At 43.1% G+C, this 17,696-nt stretch overlaps 1 protein-coding gene across 1 annotated transcript; it reads right to left on the bottom strand.

Annotated features, from left to right (window-relative positions):
* Positions 1-36: 36 nt before the first annotated feature.
* Positions 37-17,594, bottom strand: Spag5 (sperm associated antigen 5). Its single transcript, XM_047543136.1, has 24 exons — positions 17,441-17,594; positions 17,074-17,199; positions 14,151-15,211; positions 13,865-14,042; positions 8,961-9,035; positions 8,629-8,721; positions 8,405-8,539; positions 8,089-8,208; positions 7,891-7,983; positions 7,675-7,788; positions 7,227-7,320; positions 6,951-7,098; positions 6,764-6,866; positions 6,431-6,564; positions 6,082-6,220; positions 2,529-2,640; positions 2,323-2,409; positions 1,939-2,059; positions 1,726-1,837; positions 1,273-1,353; positions 958-1,113; positions 805-879; positions 595-675; positions 37-365 (listed from the first exon to the last, which is right to left on the bottom strand). The coding sequence occupies exons 1-24, from the start codon at positions 17,489-17,491 to the stop codon at positions 294-296; spliced, it is 3,561 nt and encodes a 1,186-aa protein (XP_047399092.1). The 5' UTR covers positions 17,492-17,594; the 3' UTR covers positions 37-293.
* Between the last annotated feature and the right edge of the window lie 102 nt (positions 17,595-17,696).

Raw genomic sequence — 17,696 nt, 5'->3', positions numbered from 1 at the left:
ATAAGATTCAGTGAACTTAGAGAAATACATTTAAAACACTTTATTTAAATAGCATCAAACATAGTTGGCTCAATGCCAAATGTTCCTAGTGAAGGGGGTAAGGAAATGTCTGCAGGTGAAAGGAATGAAGCAGAATCCAGCTCAGTTTTTCTTTTTTGTTTCATTTTTTGAAATGAGGTCTCACTATGTTGCCCAGGCTGGTCATGAACTTCTGGGTTCAATCAGTCTTCCTGCAACAGCCTCTCAAGTAGATGGGATTACATATGGGCACCACCACAACTATATTCAGTTTCTTAGCTCAAAAATTGTAGCAATCCTTGTAGCTCCTTGCAACTATTCACTACCTCTGGAATAGACAGCAGAGTCTGGGAAGAAAGGCAGAAAAAGCAGCTTGGAACCTCAAGCCTAAGGCCCAAGATCCCAGCCCCAGGAAGCACCCACTGTGTTAGAATGAAGGGAACAGAAGCCACAAAGAAGCATTAATAGAGAGGGAGCCCCACCTTTCAGCAAAGGCTGGGAGCCAGAGCTGTGCTCATTAGTACTTCCTGGGCCAGACCTTGTGCCTTAGTTTGATTACCTCCCTCCCTCCTTTACCTCATAAATATGCTGAACAATGTCATCTAGTTTCTTTAACTCTGTTTCAGAGCGTCGAAGGTTCTCCTCTAGGATGTTTCGCTAGAAAGCAAATAGGTGTCATAGTCCTGTGCTTAAAAGAACAGCATAGCTTGGCAGGACAGAAGTTACATGACAGAACACTTGTTAGTGGTGGTAGGAATGGCCTTAGAATAGCATGGAAATGCTTACATGGTTCTGGAACTTGACCATGAGTTTTGCTTTTTCATTTTTCATCTCCAGGAACATAACCCTCAGCTTGTCCACCTGCAGATATGTCCAGATTAATAGGGGCACAGCCTTGGGTCCCTACCAATTACCCAGTTTATCTGTTAACTGACTCACCTCCTGAGAGAGCCACACTTTCTCCTGGATCCAGTTAGTGGCCATGGGCTGACAGTTTGGGTCCAGCTGGCCCGCCAGGGTCTCCTGTAGCACTTTGGTTTCTGTCTCTGCATGCCGAAGTGAGCAAGTAAGCTGGGTCACTTCTTCTCTGAGGCTCTGAGAATAAGAATAGAGGCATCCAATAGCACTCAAAGGTCTCTATCCTTCTAATCTCAGGTGGTGGACAAAGGTAAACCAGGATATCCACGTCTCATGTTTGGGACCTTGCTACTAGTGGCAAAGAAAGCAGGGGCCTGGGCATCATGAGGAACATACTATGAGCTCGCCACTCTTATTTATCTGTTCTAGGATCTTCTCATTCTGCTTCTGTATAACTTCCTGGAGCTCCTTTTCATTCTGTAAGAGAAAAGAAGGTGAGAAAGTACTAAGAACTGGCTTCATAGTCCATGCTAGGAGGTAGGAGAGTACGTCTGACCTGTTTGGCCATGGTGGGACCAGCTAGTACCATTCTAATTCTTCCTCCATGGCCAAGTCAGTCAAGGAACCTACCAGTGTCGGGAGAGTTCTGCTAGAGTTTTTGACTTCTTGCCTGGGAAGACAGGTCAACCCATAGCTGATTCCTAATGATGTCTGGCCCCAGGAAGGGCAAAACTAGGACAGTAATTGGAAAATCCCCACCACCCAGATTCCTGGAGAGACAATGGCTCCCAGTGGGCCAGTAGGCCTGCCCCAGTTCTTCATCGCCCCATTTCTAGGCCCCTCCTTCACCTTGTAGCGCAAGCACAAGGCCTGGTTCAGCTTCTCTATGTCCGCTTCCTTTGCCTTCTGGGCTTCCTGATGCTGTTCTTCCTGGGCCTGCAGCCTATCCTGCAAAGCATAACTAAGGAAGAATCCCACGTCATTCCTGTCCTCTTAGGAGTGTGCTGTGCCCTCGCTAGTGGCTATCTTACTGCCCTGTCATGAAGACTGCATCCCACTCACAGTTTTCGCTGCAGAGTCCCAATGGCTTCTTCTTTAGACTCTTGCAACAGGGAACACAGGCTCTGAAGGTGAAGAAGTTTAGTACTTATTTCTGCCAGTCTCTTCTCTATGCCTGGGGTCTCTGAAAGAGAAAGTCCTAGACAGGTACAGCTCTTCAGTGTGGAAGGAAGGGGTGAATAGCCATCATTTCCACAACCCTTATCTGTGTTCCCCCACCCGTATGATTTGAATATTCAGAACATTACAGATCCCAAAAGGCAGAAATAAAATGAGCCCAGGTAGAATTGAGGTTTTTAGAGCAAAGCACTTCTCACTGCTTTTGTCTTTACTCATCACCACCACATTTTCTAGAAATGAGGCAGGATCCCTGGAGCCCATCCTAACCTGTAGGTTGAAGGGAAACCGTTGATGCTACTCGGGTGAAAGCACTCTTTTCACTTCCAAGCAAGGGCGCAGGAGCTGAATCTGGCTCTAAAACAAAAACCAACCATGGAAGAAGGCCCAGAAAAATATGATGATGTGCATCTTTACCAGAAAAAGATATCGAGAGAAGGGTCATAACTTTCCCACCCAAATCCCAGGCCTTTAACCTTCATTTGCCACTGCTGTCAAGATGCTTCCCAAGAAGGCACTGTCATTAGGTGGAGGGTGTTCTTGAATAGGAGCACAGGCTGTGTTCAGCAGAAGGGTCTCTGGGTCAGCCTAAGGACAAAGGAGGAAAAAACAGCAGCAGTTCTTACAAATACTGCACGCTAAGCAATTATGCTAGTGGAGCTCTAGAGTGAGTGATTTCCTAAGCTACCTACCAACTATTCCCAGCTATCTCTTCCAGAGTGCTGTTCCACCCATTACTTCACTGTTCTATCTCCAACTCCCCCATTAGCACCTTTCGCCAAACATGTTTATATTCTTGTCTCTCCCAATAAAACAACGACAATAATTGGGGGGAAAAAAACCACAAACCTTAAATCTCTCTTTAGCAAGTACTTCCCCTTAAATTAAAAAAAAAAAAAAAAAAAAAAAAAAAAAAAAAAAAAAAAAAAAAAAAAAAAAAGAAGCCAGACACAGCGGCACAGTTCTGTAATCCCAGCAGCTCAGGAGGCTGAGGCAGGAGGATCTCGAGCTCAAAGCCAGCCTCAGCAAAAAAGTGAGGCGCTAAGCAACTCAGTGAGATCCTGTCTCTAAATAAAATACAAAATAGGGCAGGGGATGTGTCAGTGGTCAGTACCCCTGAGTTCAATCCTTGGTACCCCCCCACACACACACAAAAAAGAAGACAGGCATGGTAGCCCACACCTTTAATTCCAGCAAACTGGGAGGCTGAGGCAGGAGGATCACAAGTTCAAATCCAGCCTCAGCAATTTAGCAAGGCCCTGAGCAACTTAGAGAGACCCTGTTTCTAAATAAAATATTTTAAAAAGGCTGGGGATGTGGCTCAGTGGTTAAGCGCCCCTGGGTTCAATCCATAATACACACACACACACACACACACACACACACAACCTGGGCATAGTGGTCCATGCCTATAATGCTAACTACTCAGAGACTGAGGGAGGAGGATTGCAAGCTCAAAATGAGAAAGAACAATTTAGCAAAACCCTGTCTCAAAATAAAATAGAAAGGTTTGAGGGTGTGGCTCAATGGTAGAGCACCTCTGGGTTCAATCTCGACAATCCCAAAAAGAAAAGGGAAAAAAAAAAGCCTGTGTGTCTTGCCTAGTCTCATCATCTATTGACTCCCGAGTCTACTATACTCAGGCTTTTTGCCCCCCAACCATTCCACCAAAACTCTTGTCATTTGGTTCAAAGATGTCATTCTTACCTTCAAATACAAGGATAATTTTTAGCTCTTGTATTACCTGGCCTACTTGATACTGATGACCATGATGTACTTTTAGAAATTTCCTTTTCCTCTAGGACATGACCCTACTTCATGGATAGGCCTCAAAAATTTCTGAATATTGGGCTGGGGTTGTGGCTCAGTAGTAGAGTGCTTGCCTAGCATGTATGAGGAACTGGGTTTGATTCTCAGCACCACACACAAAAAAAATATAAAGATATTATGTCCATCTACAGCTAAAAATATTAATTTTTTTTTTTTTCTGAATATATCTTCCCTCAACCCATAGGTCCTTCCTTAACCACTGGGTTCTGTCCTTGGCCCTCTTTTCACTCTAATCTATTCCCCAGTGACCTCGTTTTGGGAACTCTACAAAAACATTCACTTTAAATTTCCACTTCCACATGAATGACTCTTCAATCTCTTCCTCTCAGTTGGATTTTTTTCCCAGTCTCCAGGCCCTATGAAGAAATCTTCCAGAATGTTCCACAGTCCACATGAAACAGTATGCATAAAGTTGAGTTTGCCATTTTCCCTGTCCCACCTTATCAAATATCTGTTCCTACTCCTATATTTACTGCTCTAGAGCAGAGGGGTCCTGCAGGTCAGTCTGGCACGCAGTTTTTGCATATGTTTTACTGGAACATAGCCATGCCCACTAATTTACATATACTGTCAATAGCTTTTCTTGAGCTATGAGGCAGAGTTAAGTAGTTGAGACAGACACCACATGGCCCACAAAGATGAAACACCATACTGGCACTTCATAGGACGAGTTTGCTATCCCCAATTCTAGGAGAGTGTTACAACCTTTCTAACAATCTAAGATCACCATTTACTCTTGTTTTACTTCTATATCCAACTGGTCACCAGGTTCAATTACTTCTTCCTCCTAAATATATTCATAATGCCTACTTTTTTTTTTTTTTTTTTTTTGGCGGTGCTGGGGATCGAACCCAGGGCCTTGTGCTTGCAAGGCAAGCACTTTACCAACTGAGCTATCTCCCCAGCCCCTCCTCCTAAATATATTCAATTCATCAGCTTCTATCTCCTCTATAACTGGCACTAGTTTAAGCCTTCAAAATCTGGCCTGTTGTATACTTCCATAGCCTTGTGTACTGCCTTGCCCCATTGTAGCTCCTATACTCCAATCATAAAGAGCTACTTCCCATTCCCTAACCTTGCCACATTTTATATGAGTAGGGCCTTGCCTTGTTCATTCTGTAGTCCCAGTACCCACACAGGTCTTGTTACAAGGTAGACACTACAAATAATGTATACACAATGTACTATGTACATGACTTTCATACTAGTCATATAAAACTTTCATATACTGTTTCCTCTGCCTGGAGAGCCTGCCTCTATACCCACCCTGCCCCATAAATTTCTAAACCTCATGATTATCCAAGGTCATCTACTTTGAGAAGACATCTTATTTCTCAAAGGTAAAACTGACTCTCCTTTCTCTGAGTTCCCACAGCGGGTCCATGCAGACTTCTACCATGATCATGTCAAGTGACAGCTTTACATTTGTCTGTCTTTCCTACTGGACTGTAGATTGCTTGGCACTTCCTGTGCTCAGCATACAATTTGAGAAGAGGGTCAGGATCTTGGCTGTACCTTTATTTTTGTTTCTCTCCCCAACCCCACAAGTTTTTTTGTTTTGTTTTGTTTTTGGTACTGGGGATTGAACCCAGGGCCTTGCACATCCTAGGCAAACCATTTATCAGTGAGCTACATCCCCAGCCCTATACCTTTAAATATTGAACAAGCTAATTAACTCTGTATTCTGAAAGATAGCAACCATTTATTGTTTGGTGTGCACTGTGGGGAAGCCAAAAAAAGAGTCCTAAATTTCTGCTTTCTTTAAACACTGTCTAGCTGAAAAGATCAGAAAATTAATTCAATGTAAAAGGAGAATAAGTGACTGAGGAATGCATAAAAAGTAGAGATTGCTCAGTCCCTGTGCTTTGGAAACATTTCAAAGGCAAACTAGCGAGGATTGCAATAGGGAATGAAAAGGAATTCCCAGTTTGAAAATAGAAGAGAATGATATAGGAGCAGCCCAAGATCAAGTGTGAATGGAGATAGAACATTGTGTATTGTGGACAGGCAGCCTACTTGGAGTAAAAGTTTTATAAGAAGTAGGAGACATATGAAGGTTTGAGTGACAAGCTAAACAGGTCCTGTAGATAATTAAAAGTCATTGAAGATCACAGAGATGGGAAAATAGGGTTTTAGAAACACTAAACTATACAATAAAAATACAAAGGGAAGGGCAGAGAGGAAACTCCAGTATCCTACCTTCTCCTTTAGCTTTGTCTGCAGGAAGAAGGTCAGGATCTGTAGTTGCTCAGCCAGCACCCCTAGCTCATGGGAATAATGGCGTGTCTTCTCCACATCTTGTTCCTGATTCTTTGCTACAATGCTGGCCAGGTCAGCCCTAAAATGAGGAACAGGGAGGATGACCAAAGACCAGGGTACCTTCTTTGAACACCTCTCCCGAATCCCCTGCATTCAAGGAGAGAAACAAGAGGCTTGACACTGTCACAATTCTCTTCTTGGTGTTTCTGGCTTCTAGAAGTGTTCTTGGAAAAAATAAGCATGGGGTGGAGGCTTGGGGGCAGGGGATATGGAAAGGTAGAGCTCTTACTTTAGGTTCTCCACCATGTCCTTGAGATTCTCACACTGCAGGCTGCGTTCCCGAAGCACTTCCAGAGTGGTTTTCAACTGACACTCAACCTGACCCAGCTCGAGGTGAGCAACCTGATTCTCTTGGTCTGCAAACTTGAAAGATGGGAGGGAGGAAGAAAGGAAGGAAAGGAATGGGAGATGGGGGAAAAAATGAGTCCAAGTGAGGAATTTTAGAGCACTAGGGACAGAGATTTTTTCCATCCCACAATCTTAAACCTTACCTCAATACCATCAAGCAAGAGTCATATTCCTGAGGTCTACTAGATCCCTTGCCCAAAGTTGAATTCCTTACCTCCAGGGTCTCCTTCAGGTCCTGCACCTCCTTGGCCAGCACAGCCTGCTGTTGTTGCAGTTCTGCCTGCATGTGTTTTAGTGCCATCTCCTCTTTTTGCCATCTGTCAGAGATAGAACTTATGTTAGATCCTGTTTGGTCCTACACGCTGGGTGCCTACCGCTACAATGACCAGATAGGAACTCACCGAGCAGCCTGCTCCTCATTGTTCTGGGTAAGTTGACAGAGCAACTCATCCTTTGTGGCCAAGTCCTGGGCACAATGGGCATGCTGGTTCTGCAGCTCTTTTAGCTGGCTGTCCATGTTGGCCAGGATCTGCAGCTGAGCCTGGAGATCTAGATCAAAAGCATCCTAATAATTACCATCTAGTCATCAGGCCAGAAACCCTCCATATTTCTGCTCCAAAGAAAGGGCTCCAAAGCACTTCCTTGCTCCAAGCCTTAGCACATCTGCACACACATACCTGTTGCTAGGCGACAATTTTCCAACTTCAGTTGTTCTACTTGGCCTTTATAGTCCTCTAAATGGTTAGAGACTTGTTCCAGCTCCCTGGAAACCTAAGAAGAAAACAATTTTCCTCCTATAGTTCCTCCTAAATCAAGAATCCCAGGAATTTGAGAAGCTTTTCTTTTTGGACAAGACAGACTTTCTGGACAAGCAAAATACCTTAATCCTGGGCAGTGACATTGCAGAAAATAAAGCTGATCCTCAGGGAAAAGTAAAGACAGGAGAAAAATTGAAGTAAAGGAGGTGCTGAAGAGCAAAGGAAATAACCGAGCCAAGCCATCTTATAGTCAAGGGTTGTCTCCAAACCCAGAGTGGCAAGAAGACCAGTGTTAAGAGGATAATGATATGACACATTAGAAAGGGGGAGAAACCAGGCCTAAGTAGTCCCCACTCCAGGTTTGTACCTGCTGCTTTTCTTCAATTGCAGCATCACGTTCCTGCAGAGCCTGCCAGCTCTTAGCTGTGAGTTTCTTTGTGAGTTGTCGAGACCGACTCAGCAAAGCTGTCCACGTCACACACTACCAGGGGAAGTAAGCAGTTCGGAAGAGGACACCTCAGGCAAGGTTTCTAACAGGCCTGACTGAAAGTAAGGAATAGTTATGGTGGTCCCAAATACTCACATCCAGTTGCATGGATGTCCAGTCCTGTTGCAAGATGGAAGTCAGATTCTCTGTCTGCTGAACCAACTCTTTTTGTTCTATGTGAAGTCCTGCCTAGAAAGGAAAGATTACCTATGGAGGCAGCTAAAAGAAGGGATGTGGCCATGTTCCCAGTGTGTTAGTATAGACCCCAGGAAAGAAAATGCCCTTAAATTTTACCAATTGGGCCTGGGCCACCTGCAGATGGCCTCTGAATTCCCGCATGGATGTCAAATTCTGTTCCAGTTGGCTGATGCGCTGGCTGGCATGTACACAGAAAGCCTCCAGCACTGTTTCTGCCTGTTTAGGAAAGAGGTTGCAAGGACACATTTTGTAGTATTGGGAAATGGCACACAAAAACACAACCATCCAATACACCAGTAGTTCAATTCTTAACTCCCCAGGACAGGCAGTTCTTAAGCAACCCTTCTCTGTCTTAAGTGCATTCCTACAGGAACCTTGAAATGGAGACCTCCCACATCCAGGAACCCCTTACCGCATCCTTGCCTCTGAGGGCCATTTCCTCTCTGTGTCTTGCCTCCTCCCTTTCTGTTTTGAGGCTCTGGAGCTTTGCCCTCAATTTCTTCAATACATCAAAACAGCAGGAAACCAAGGTTTCTGCATGCTGAGACTATAGGATAAGAATCAGAAATCATGTCTGGTCCTTTTTTTGCTTTGAGTTCCATTAAAGGCCTCTACCTCCTTCTTTGTGCTGCTTACCTCTTGACTCAGAGTTGTTTTATCTTCTTCTATGTGCAACAAGGACAGGTGAAACAAAGATATCAGCTCTTTGGACACTAGTACCCATGATTGCTGTAGAGGGAAAGAAGGCTAGGCTAGATCAAATAGTCACTAAGCAGAAAGCAGGGGTACTAGGGAGGAAAGTCACTGATTCCAATTCCAAGCTCCTAATAGGGAGAAGTCATTTTTTGCAAAGGTTTGGGAACTTTTCACTATAACAGCTAAGTATCACTATCTTCTAACCACCTCGCGATTTCCCATTTTTGATCTTCACAGAACCTAGCAGCGATATAAGGTCAATCAATACTTACCATGACATTCCTTGCCTGCTGTAGGGCCTGTCTAATGACTTGGTTCTCCTGAAGATGTTGAGGTTTCTTAGTTACCTAGCCACAGAAATGAAGTTGCTCCTTTTAGTTGAGACAACATGTGCCAGCAGCTCCTACCCACAACCCCCACTGGCCTATTAGTTACAGGTGCCTTTTCTAGCAGAAGCAGAAGTAAGGCTCAAAACTAGATGAAGCCACCTGGAGCAGGGATAGGTAAAAATTCTTTTTTATTTTTTCCCCACAGTGCTGAAGATCAAACCAGGACTTCATGCATGCTAGGCAAGCACTCTACCACTGAGGTATATCCTGAGTGCTTTTCATTTTTTATTTTGAGACAGGGTCTCACAAAGTTGCCCATCCAGCCTTGAATTTGTGGTCCTCCTGCCTCAGCTTCCTAAGTAGATAGGATTACAGGAGGGTGCCACCTCACCTGGAGGTGATATACCTGAATACTGATGCTGTCTTGGATTTGATGAAATACAATAATGCTTAAGAAAAACCACAACTAAGCCAGGCAAGGCCCCCAGCAACTTAGCCAGATCCTATCTCAAAATAAAAGATAAAAAGGTCTGGGGATGTGAATCAGTGGTTAAGTTCCCTGGGTTCAATCCCCGATGCAAAAAACAAAAACAAAAAACACAATTTAAGTTGGCAGAGGTGGCACATGCCTGTAATCCCAGCTACTTGGGAGGCTGAGATGGGAGAAGCTTGCGCTGGAGACCAGCTTGGGTCACATAGTGAGGTCCCATCTTGAGGAGAGGACAGGAAAATCACCAATGAGTACAGTCATCTTTTGGTATAGTTGGAGAGATGGTTCCAGGATCCCCTCTAGATACTAAAATCTGTAAAAGTTCAAGTCCATCATATAAAATGGTATAATATTGACATATAACCTACACATATCCTTTCATATACTTTAATTTTTTGGTACTGGGGATTTAACCCAGGGGGCACTCTATGCTGCATCACCAACCCTTTTTAGTTTTAATTTTGAGACAGGTATAATTGCTCAGACTAGCCTTGAACTTGCCATCCTCCCACATCAGCTTCCAAAGTTACCGAGATTACAGATGTGCACCGTTGTGCCTAACTAACCATTCTTTTTAATGACTACAGGATATTCATCTTATGGATGTACCATTATTTGTTTTTGTCATTATTAAAAATAAAACTTGTCATTGTTATGTAGAACTTTTCCCCCTATATCCCTAGAAGTGGAGTTACTAGGCTATATCCCCTGGAGTGGAGCTACTACGTCAAAAAGTTTGAGCTGTTTTAATGTTTTAAGGATCTTCCTTAAATGACTTCAAAAAAACATGAACTAGTTTATACCCTAGAGACAAAAGGACAATATTTGCCAACATTTTCTACTTAATTCTTTCCTATTCGGTCATTTTTTCCATATGCATTTCTTCATTTTGTTTTTGCAGTGCTAGTGACTGAACCCAGGGCTGTATTTCTTTTATTTCCAGTAATGTTAAGCTTTTTTTTTGGTTGGGGAGGGAGTACTGGGGATTGAACCCAGGGGTACTCTACTACAAAGCTACATCCCCAGCCCTCCCACGCCTTTTTTTTAAGACAGGATCTCACTAAATTGTCCAGGCTGTCTTTGAACTTGAGATCTTCCTGCCTCAGACTTCTGAATAGCTGGGATTATAGCAGTACACTACCATAACCGGCAACTTTCTTAAATATTTATTAGTCATTTGTATTTGCTTATTCTTATCTGCCTGACCATTATCTTAGTGCAGATAAACATCTTAGATGCCCCACAGATTAGATAAGTATGAGTCTAGAGACAGTAGAAAGACTCAAGTCCTAAGAGAAAAGATGCAGTCTTCATTACTGCTAACAGGCAGCCACAATCTGGAAAATGGCTACTGCTAGAACAGCAGTGCTGAGTCATGAGGCTGTGGCAGTCTGAATTTAAGGAGACAGAATTGCATCACCTTCAGATCTCTTGGAATTCATGGTTCTATGGAGTTCATTAACTACTGCACCATGCAGAAAGGCATAGAGCACCCCATAAGCCCTGGACAGGGTGCACACACTGCTCAGAGCGGGGCAGTCAGGCAGGTGATGAGATTAATGTGAAGGAGGCAATCAAGCGGCAAGGACATGCATAGTGATGGGGAATGGTTGAAGGTGATGTCATCTCCCCTCTTTGGTTCTGCTTCAGTAGCCTCCAAAGGAACCTGGCAAGCTTCAGGGGAAGAAGATACAAGGCAGATTCAGGGATGGGAAACAAGGTCAAGGATAAGAGGAAAGGATACAAAGGTAAACACAAGAGACTGAGCAGCTACAGGAATGTAGAGCCCATGGTTTCCAGGATTTGGGGCAAAAGGTAAAGTCATTACTTTGAGAATATTTTCAACTCAAAGGAGGTCTTTAGGCATTTGGGGACCTTATCTTCTAAGCATCAGTCACCTATTATTTCTATAGTCACAATACTGAGGCTCTCAATTCCTTCCCAACACTATTCCCTTCCTTCCTAAGTCCTGGGTTGTCAGAGTCCTCTAGAACAGTGGTCTTAAACTGTTTTCCTCTCATACCTCCCACAATAATTTGAAAAACTAAGTACCCTTGAGTTTAAATTGTTGCAAAGGCTGTAATTTCTAGCCTATTATCAATACTGATGGTCGAAGTAAAATTCCTAAATCACTCAAATATACTCAATGGCATAAATAGTACATATATTGTAATGATTTGATGCATATTTGATAACTTTACTACCAGATAAAAGCAGGCATGGTGGCTCATGCCTGCAGTTTCCACTGAGGCAGGAGGATTGCAAATTCAAAGCCAGCCTCAGCAACTTAACAGGTCCCTAAGCAACTTAGTGAGACCCTGTCTCAAAATAAAAAAATTTAAGAAAGAGCTGGGTATGTGCGGCTAAGAGATTAAGTGCCCCAAGTTCAATCCCCAATACCAAAACAAACAAGCAAAAAACAATCCCAAAACAAATAAAATACAAGAAAAACTAATTCTTTTTACAGTCAGAAATTTTATGTCATCTCCTTTTTCTCCTTGAACCTATATTTTTATATTCCTCAGAATTTTATCCTAGTGGGTAGGGGCGTAGCTTAATGGTAGAGCACTTCCCTAGCATGCACAAGGCTCTGGGCTTGATCCCTAGCACCACATATAAACACACATACGCTTTAATTCTAATATATTTTATATTTGCAAATTTGTTATTAACCAATATTTCTCCAACAATAAGTTCATCCAGTCAGGCATGGTGGCACACACCTATAATCCCAGCAACTCAAGAGGCTAGGCAGGAGCATCACAGATTCCAGTTCAGTCCCAGCAACTTAGTGAGACCCTAAACAAATTAGTGAGGCCGTCTCAAAAAAATAAAACAGAAGACTGGCGATACAACTCAGTGGTAAAAGTAAAGACCCCAGTACCCACCCCACAAAAAGAAAGTTCATCTAAATTGAAATTAAAATGTGTTTTAAATTCCTTTGACTAAGCTGGGTGTGGTGGCACACACCTATAATCCCAGCAGCTTGGGAGGCTGAGACAAGAGGATCAGGAGTTCAAAGCCAGTCTCAGCAATTTAGTAAGGTCCTAACTTATTGAGACCCTGTCTCTAAATAAAATATAAAAAAGGGCTGGGAGGCTGGGGTTGTGGCTTAGTGGTAGAGTGCTTGCCTAGCATGAGACACTGGATTCGATCCCCAGCACCACATTAAGAAAAACTAAATAAACAAAATAAAGGTATTGTGTCCATTTACAACTAAAAATATTTTTAAAATAAAAATAAAAATAAAAAATAAAAGGGTTGGGGATGTGGTTCAATGGTTGAGCACCCTTGGGTTTAATTCCTAACACCACCAAAAAAGAAAAAAAAAAAAAGAAAAATCCTTTGACCAGAACACTTTCAGTAAAAAAAATTTCTTCTGAAGTATTTTTATCCATTGAATGCTAGTCACTGTAATAATATTATAATTTTAAAATCCTAAACACATCCAGTGAAATTTTATTGAGAATCACCTATTAATGAAATATACCGTGCTTCCCTCCCCTTATTAGTTCAAGTATTTATAAATTACTATGAGCCTACAATAAGACATGGTTCAGCAAAAATTCATGACTATTTTCCATTTTAATAGATATAAGCACTAAGAAATCTATACATAAAAATAATGGGAATCAGTAGAAATGGAAAAAGGGAGGAAGGGCTTATGACCCAGCTATAGGAACTCTTTTGGAAATAAATGTCAAAACTCTTAGTGAACTTTCATCAAAAATATTCAAAGATCAACTAACAAAGTTATTCTCCACTTTTGTTGAAAACATGCAGAAATGATGTTATATAATCATTTGCTTTCTCAACATGTGCACAAATATTTTTGGTTGTCCTTTGATTATTTTGTAAGACCTGAGATGGGAAGTAAGTATGCTTTTCTTTAGTAAAGTGGACAAGGGCAAATGAGAATGGGGAAGTAGAAAAAAATTAGTTAATACTTTTGAACAATGAAGATCTAGAAATTGATTCCTTTCAAACACTCATTGTTTGCATTGCCTTGGAAAGTCTTGATGTACACTGAGTATACATCAGGGTATACTGAGTACCCACTACTTTAATAAGAGTTTGTCTAGATTCTTAGCTTTTACATATATTCTAAGAATAAGTTTGTGATTAAGAAGTCCCTTTTGGGCTAAGGTTGTGGCTCAGTGGTAGAGCGACTGCCTGGCATGTGTGAGGCTCTGGATTCAATTCTCAGAATCACATATAAATAAATGAATAAAACAAAGGTCTATCAATATCTTTAAAAAAAAAAAAAGTCCCCTTTGCCCTCTGGCAGCTTATCAGCTTAAATTCTTAGGAAGAGGGCCCACTAGAACCCTTCAAGCTTTGGGAGGAAGCTTCTTACCTCACCAAGAGAGGCATCAGTCTGTGTGCTACTGTCCTGAGCTTCTGGGTGAGGAACAGTCATATGGCTCTTCCAGTCCTGCAGCTGTCTAGAAAGAACCTCCAGAATGACAAGAGAGCTCAGTAGGTTATCTTCCAGGTCACGTCGAGACAAGGCAGTCAGATCTGGAGGATAACAGCTGCAGTAGGAAGAAAAGGACATGAGGAAAAGAAAGGGAGGGAAGGGACATGAGAGGCAGGTGGAAGGGAATGGAGCTCCAGAGGCACAAGGATAGAGGGACACTTACCCCAGCAGAAGGTGCTTTGTCTCCAAAGTACTATCCTTGGTGCCCAGCAAACCTGTCTGGGATTCATTTATATGCTTTTCTTGTGCTGGAGGAGTAAACCAGGTCCCCACAGAGCAAGTGGAGAAAGGCGTAGTGCCAATGGCAGCATCCTGAAGCACAGAGGGAAGTGATAAGCTTTGTCGGAGATTTTCTAACATGACTGAGGTATTTACGCCTTTTTCCAGCCACGCCAATGGGGACATCCAAGTCTCTGAATCAGAACTAAGAATCCCACCAGCATCTCCTACTGCTAGGCCTGGAGCTGCCTGGAACTCCATTTCTACCAGATTTGGAGTTAGGCACGTGGATGGAACATCTTCTATATTTAAGTCGAGTGCTTGATCTCCCAGTTCAACCTCCTCAGGGAATATGGAAAAGCTCATTTCTCTTTCCTTGATAGGTTTATGCTCTACAGCTTCCTCCCCTACATACACATGATTGTTGGGGCAATCTGCTGCCAATGCAGTTGAAGGGGAAAGCCAGAACGTGGAGGAAGGTAAGAAGGCATTACTTTTAGAAGATACAAAGTCCTCAGAAACAGCTTCAGTCCTATTGTTCCTCAGGCTTTCCTTGGAGTAGTGTGGCTGTTGCTCAGAACAGGGATTTGGTGGATATTCCCAGAGATGGGATGGAGAATCCTGCAATGTAGGTTTTTCAAGCATAGCAACAACTTCAGAAAAGTTGTGTTCTGTGCAGGATGCTGCCTCCTTTCTTATCTGATCTCTTGGCTTCAAAGGCTCATTTAGAAAGCTGCTGTTTGTCTCTGCCATGGTATCTGAAAGATCCTCAAGTGTAATCTCTTGCTGCTGCCCCACTGGAGAGGGTTCAAGGACCATGGCTTTAATCACATAGTCATTCATTGGGTCTACTCTTTCCTCAGATGTTTTGGGAGTAGAGATGGATTGGAGACTCAGATCTAGGGGTTGTTCATCTGATGCATGCTGACAAGTTTCTAGCCACTTTGAGGGGGCTGTCTTGTTGGTTTTAACAAAATCCAACGGAGATGAATTGTTGCTGCCTTCCTGCCACAGGAAACAAAAGTAGTTGGTTAAAGCAGTCAATTCAGTTCCCAAAATACAATAATGGGTGCAGGATACTATCTGTACTCAACAAAAGGAAAGAGTTCTTAACCTCTGCTTAGTTAAGAACTTGGCTAATTCTTGCTCCTTACTACACAAACCAAACAGCAGGGAAAGAAAAGCTAGGAGACCAATCAGGTGAACCAGTCTAAAGCATAAATAGGCTGACAATATCTATCCCTGTCATGGGGAGACAATAGATTGTGACCTTGCCCCTCTTTATTCTTTTTTTTTTTTTTTTTTTTTGCAGTGCTGGGGGTTGAACCCAGGGCCTTGTGCTTATAAAGCAAGCACTCTATCAACTGAGCTATCTCCCCAGCCCGAATTGGTTTTTTTTTTTTTTTTTTCCCTTGAGGGGTGGGGGATTAGAACCACAGTCCTTGCCCATGCTAGGTGAGCACTTGCAGAAAAGAGCTGTTTCTTTTCTTCAGCCCCGCCCCTCTCTATTCTTAACTCCAGTCCACTTCTAGGGGAAAAGGTAGAATAGTATTGGCTCCTTCCTAAAGTAGGCTCAAGCTCTATCAAAATCTAGGAGTTGGTATAGATAGATAAAATTAATGAAGTAGGGACAGAGTATATAGCTCAGTGGTAGAGCATTTGCCAAGCATGCACAAGTCCATAGATTCAATCTCCAGTACTAAAAGAAAGAACAAAATCATGCTCAAAAAAGAAAAAGGAAACTAAAAAGAACGAATAAAAATTAAAATTAAAAAGAAAAAGAAAAAAAGAAAAGAAAGAGGAATCAGGTGCTGTGAAGCATGCTCGTAATCCCAGCGGCTTGGGAGGCTGAGGCAGGAGGATCATAAGTTCAAGGCCAGCCTCAGCAATTTAGTGAGACCCTGTCTCAAAATAAAAAATAAGAAGGAGGGCTGGAGAGCTAGCTCAGTTGGTAGAGTGCTTGTCTTGCAAGCACAAGACCCTGGGTTCGATCCCCAGCACCACAAAAAAAAAAAAAAAAAAAAAAAAAAAAAAAAAAAAGATTAGGGATGAGGCTTAGTGGCAAAGAGCCTCTGAGTTCAATCCCTAGTACCCCCACCAAAAAAAAAAAAAAAAAAAGAGGAAGCAAATTTTCATATTTCAGAAGTAAGAGTACCTAGAACTGATCAAATTTGACCTTGAGCTTTTTAGAAACCAGAGTTAGAAGGAAAATATGATTAACTTAATAGTTTTCATTTTCAGAAAGAGAAAAGGATAGCAATTTCTTTAGGAAGACAATTTTTACAGGCAGTAAATTCGAACAAGTTTCTTCCAGGAACCTTACAGAAGGGTCAATCTCCTTCCTTGACAAATTTTTACAGCAACTGAAAAGCAGTTTGCACATGGCTACTTTTCTCAAGACCTTTGACAAAAGTACAACTCAGTAAGGGCAATTCTGCAAGGGAATAGTTTAAGGTGAGCAAATATCCAGCCTTCTGGTGGTATAACTTGATCCCAGGGGAGTTGTGACTACCTGCTAGAGTGGATGGATACTGCCTAACTCTTGCATCAGACAGTGCTCTCCATAAGTGAGCCCATGTTAGAGACCACCACTAATCAGGGTGATATTATTTTTCAGTGGTTTGGGAAAGGTCGAATGGGGGGAGGAGATAATAAAAATAGCTAAAATAGAAGTTCGGGTTCTCAGTGGATTTCCTTTAACCACCCTAGGGCACCTCTCTGTCGGCCTGAATAGCTGTAAATGGAAGTCACTGAGATGGAAGAATTCATTATCGTTATTAATTACGTTCCAGTCCTGGCCCTCTGTTCCTCTGAGCTCTTGGCCTGGGCAAGCAGCCCAGTCGAGAAGTTGTCCAGGCGAACCTCACCTGTAGCCCCAGCTTGCACAGTGATGGGGTCAGCGAAGAGCACATAGGGGTCCCTTTTCCTGAGCTGGTAAGGGCACCAGGCTGCAGGATAAGTTCTCGGAGAGGAGTTCTCATAGCTGGTTTTCCCTGAGAAAGAAAGCGAGTTTAGATAAGATTGGGTTCCGCCAGCCCGACCTTCCTTCCTCCCAAAGAAGCTCTTGAGGCGATAAGAAGAGTGGGTTCCCATCCCAGTCTCGCTGAAAGGGCAAAGCGAACACACTCCCCAGCCCCAGCCTCCACCCAGGTTTCCAGGACCCTCAGCACCGCCAGTGCCCCCGCCCCAGTATTCTGGACACATCTCTTTCTCCGTGGGGACTCTCCCGCTCACCGACTGGGGCGAAGGCGACAGGCTGATGTTTAACTTTTTCACCCGCCACATCTTCAAAACAGAAAGCAGGTCGACTACATCCCAGAACAAGTCGAGTCCGCCATGTTTACCCGCCGTCTTTATTTGAACCTGCTCCGCGCTTTCCGATTGGCTGAGGAGCCGCAGTGCGTCAGGATGCAGGTCAGGTCGGGTCTCGAGCCGGGCGGGCGGAGCTGGCGTTGGCCACGCCCCCCCAGCGACCCCGCAGTTGACTTCT

Source organism: Sciurus carolinensis, chromosome 3, assembly GCF_902686445.1.
Source record: "Sciurus carolinensis chromosome 3, mSciCar1.2, whole genome shotgun sequence".
Taxonomy (NCBI): Eukaryota; Metazoa; Chordata; class Mammalia; order Rodentia; family Sciuridae; genus Sciurus; species Sciurus carolinensis.
This window is presented reverse-complemented; position numbering and strand designations above follow the sequence as displayed.

Excerpts from the sequence above, each read along its gene's own strand:
- Spag5 (XM_047543136.1), bottom strand. The coding sequence starts at position 17,491 with ATGTGGCGGGTGAAAAAGTTAAACATCAGCCTGTCGCCTTCGCCCCAG. Across the intron at positions 6,867-6,950 it reads AATGAGGAGCAGGCTGCTCG|ATGGCAAAAAGAGGAGATGG; the intron begins GTGAGTTCCTAT and ends TATCTCTGACAG. Across the intron at positions 2,641-6,081 it reads AGACAAAGCTAAAGGAGAAG|GCTGACCCAGAGACCCTTCT; the intron begins GTAGGATACTGG and ends CTTTGTCCTTAG.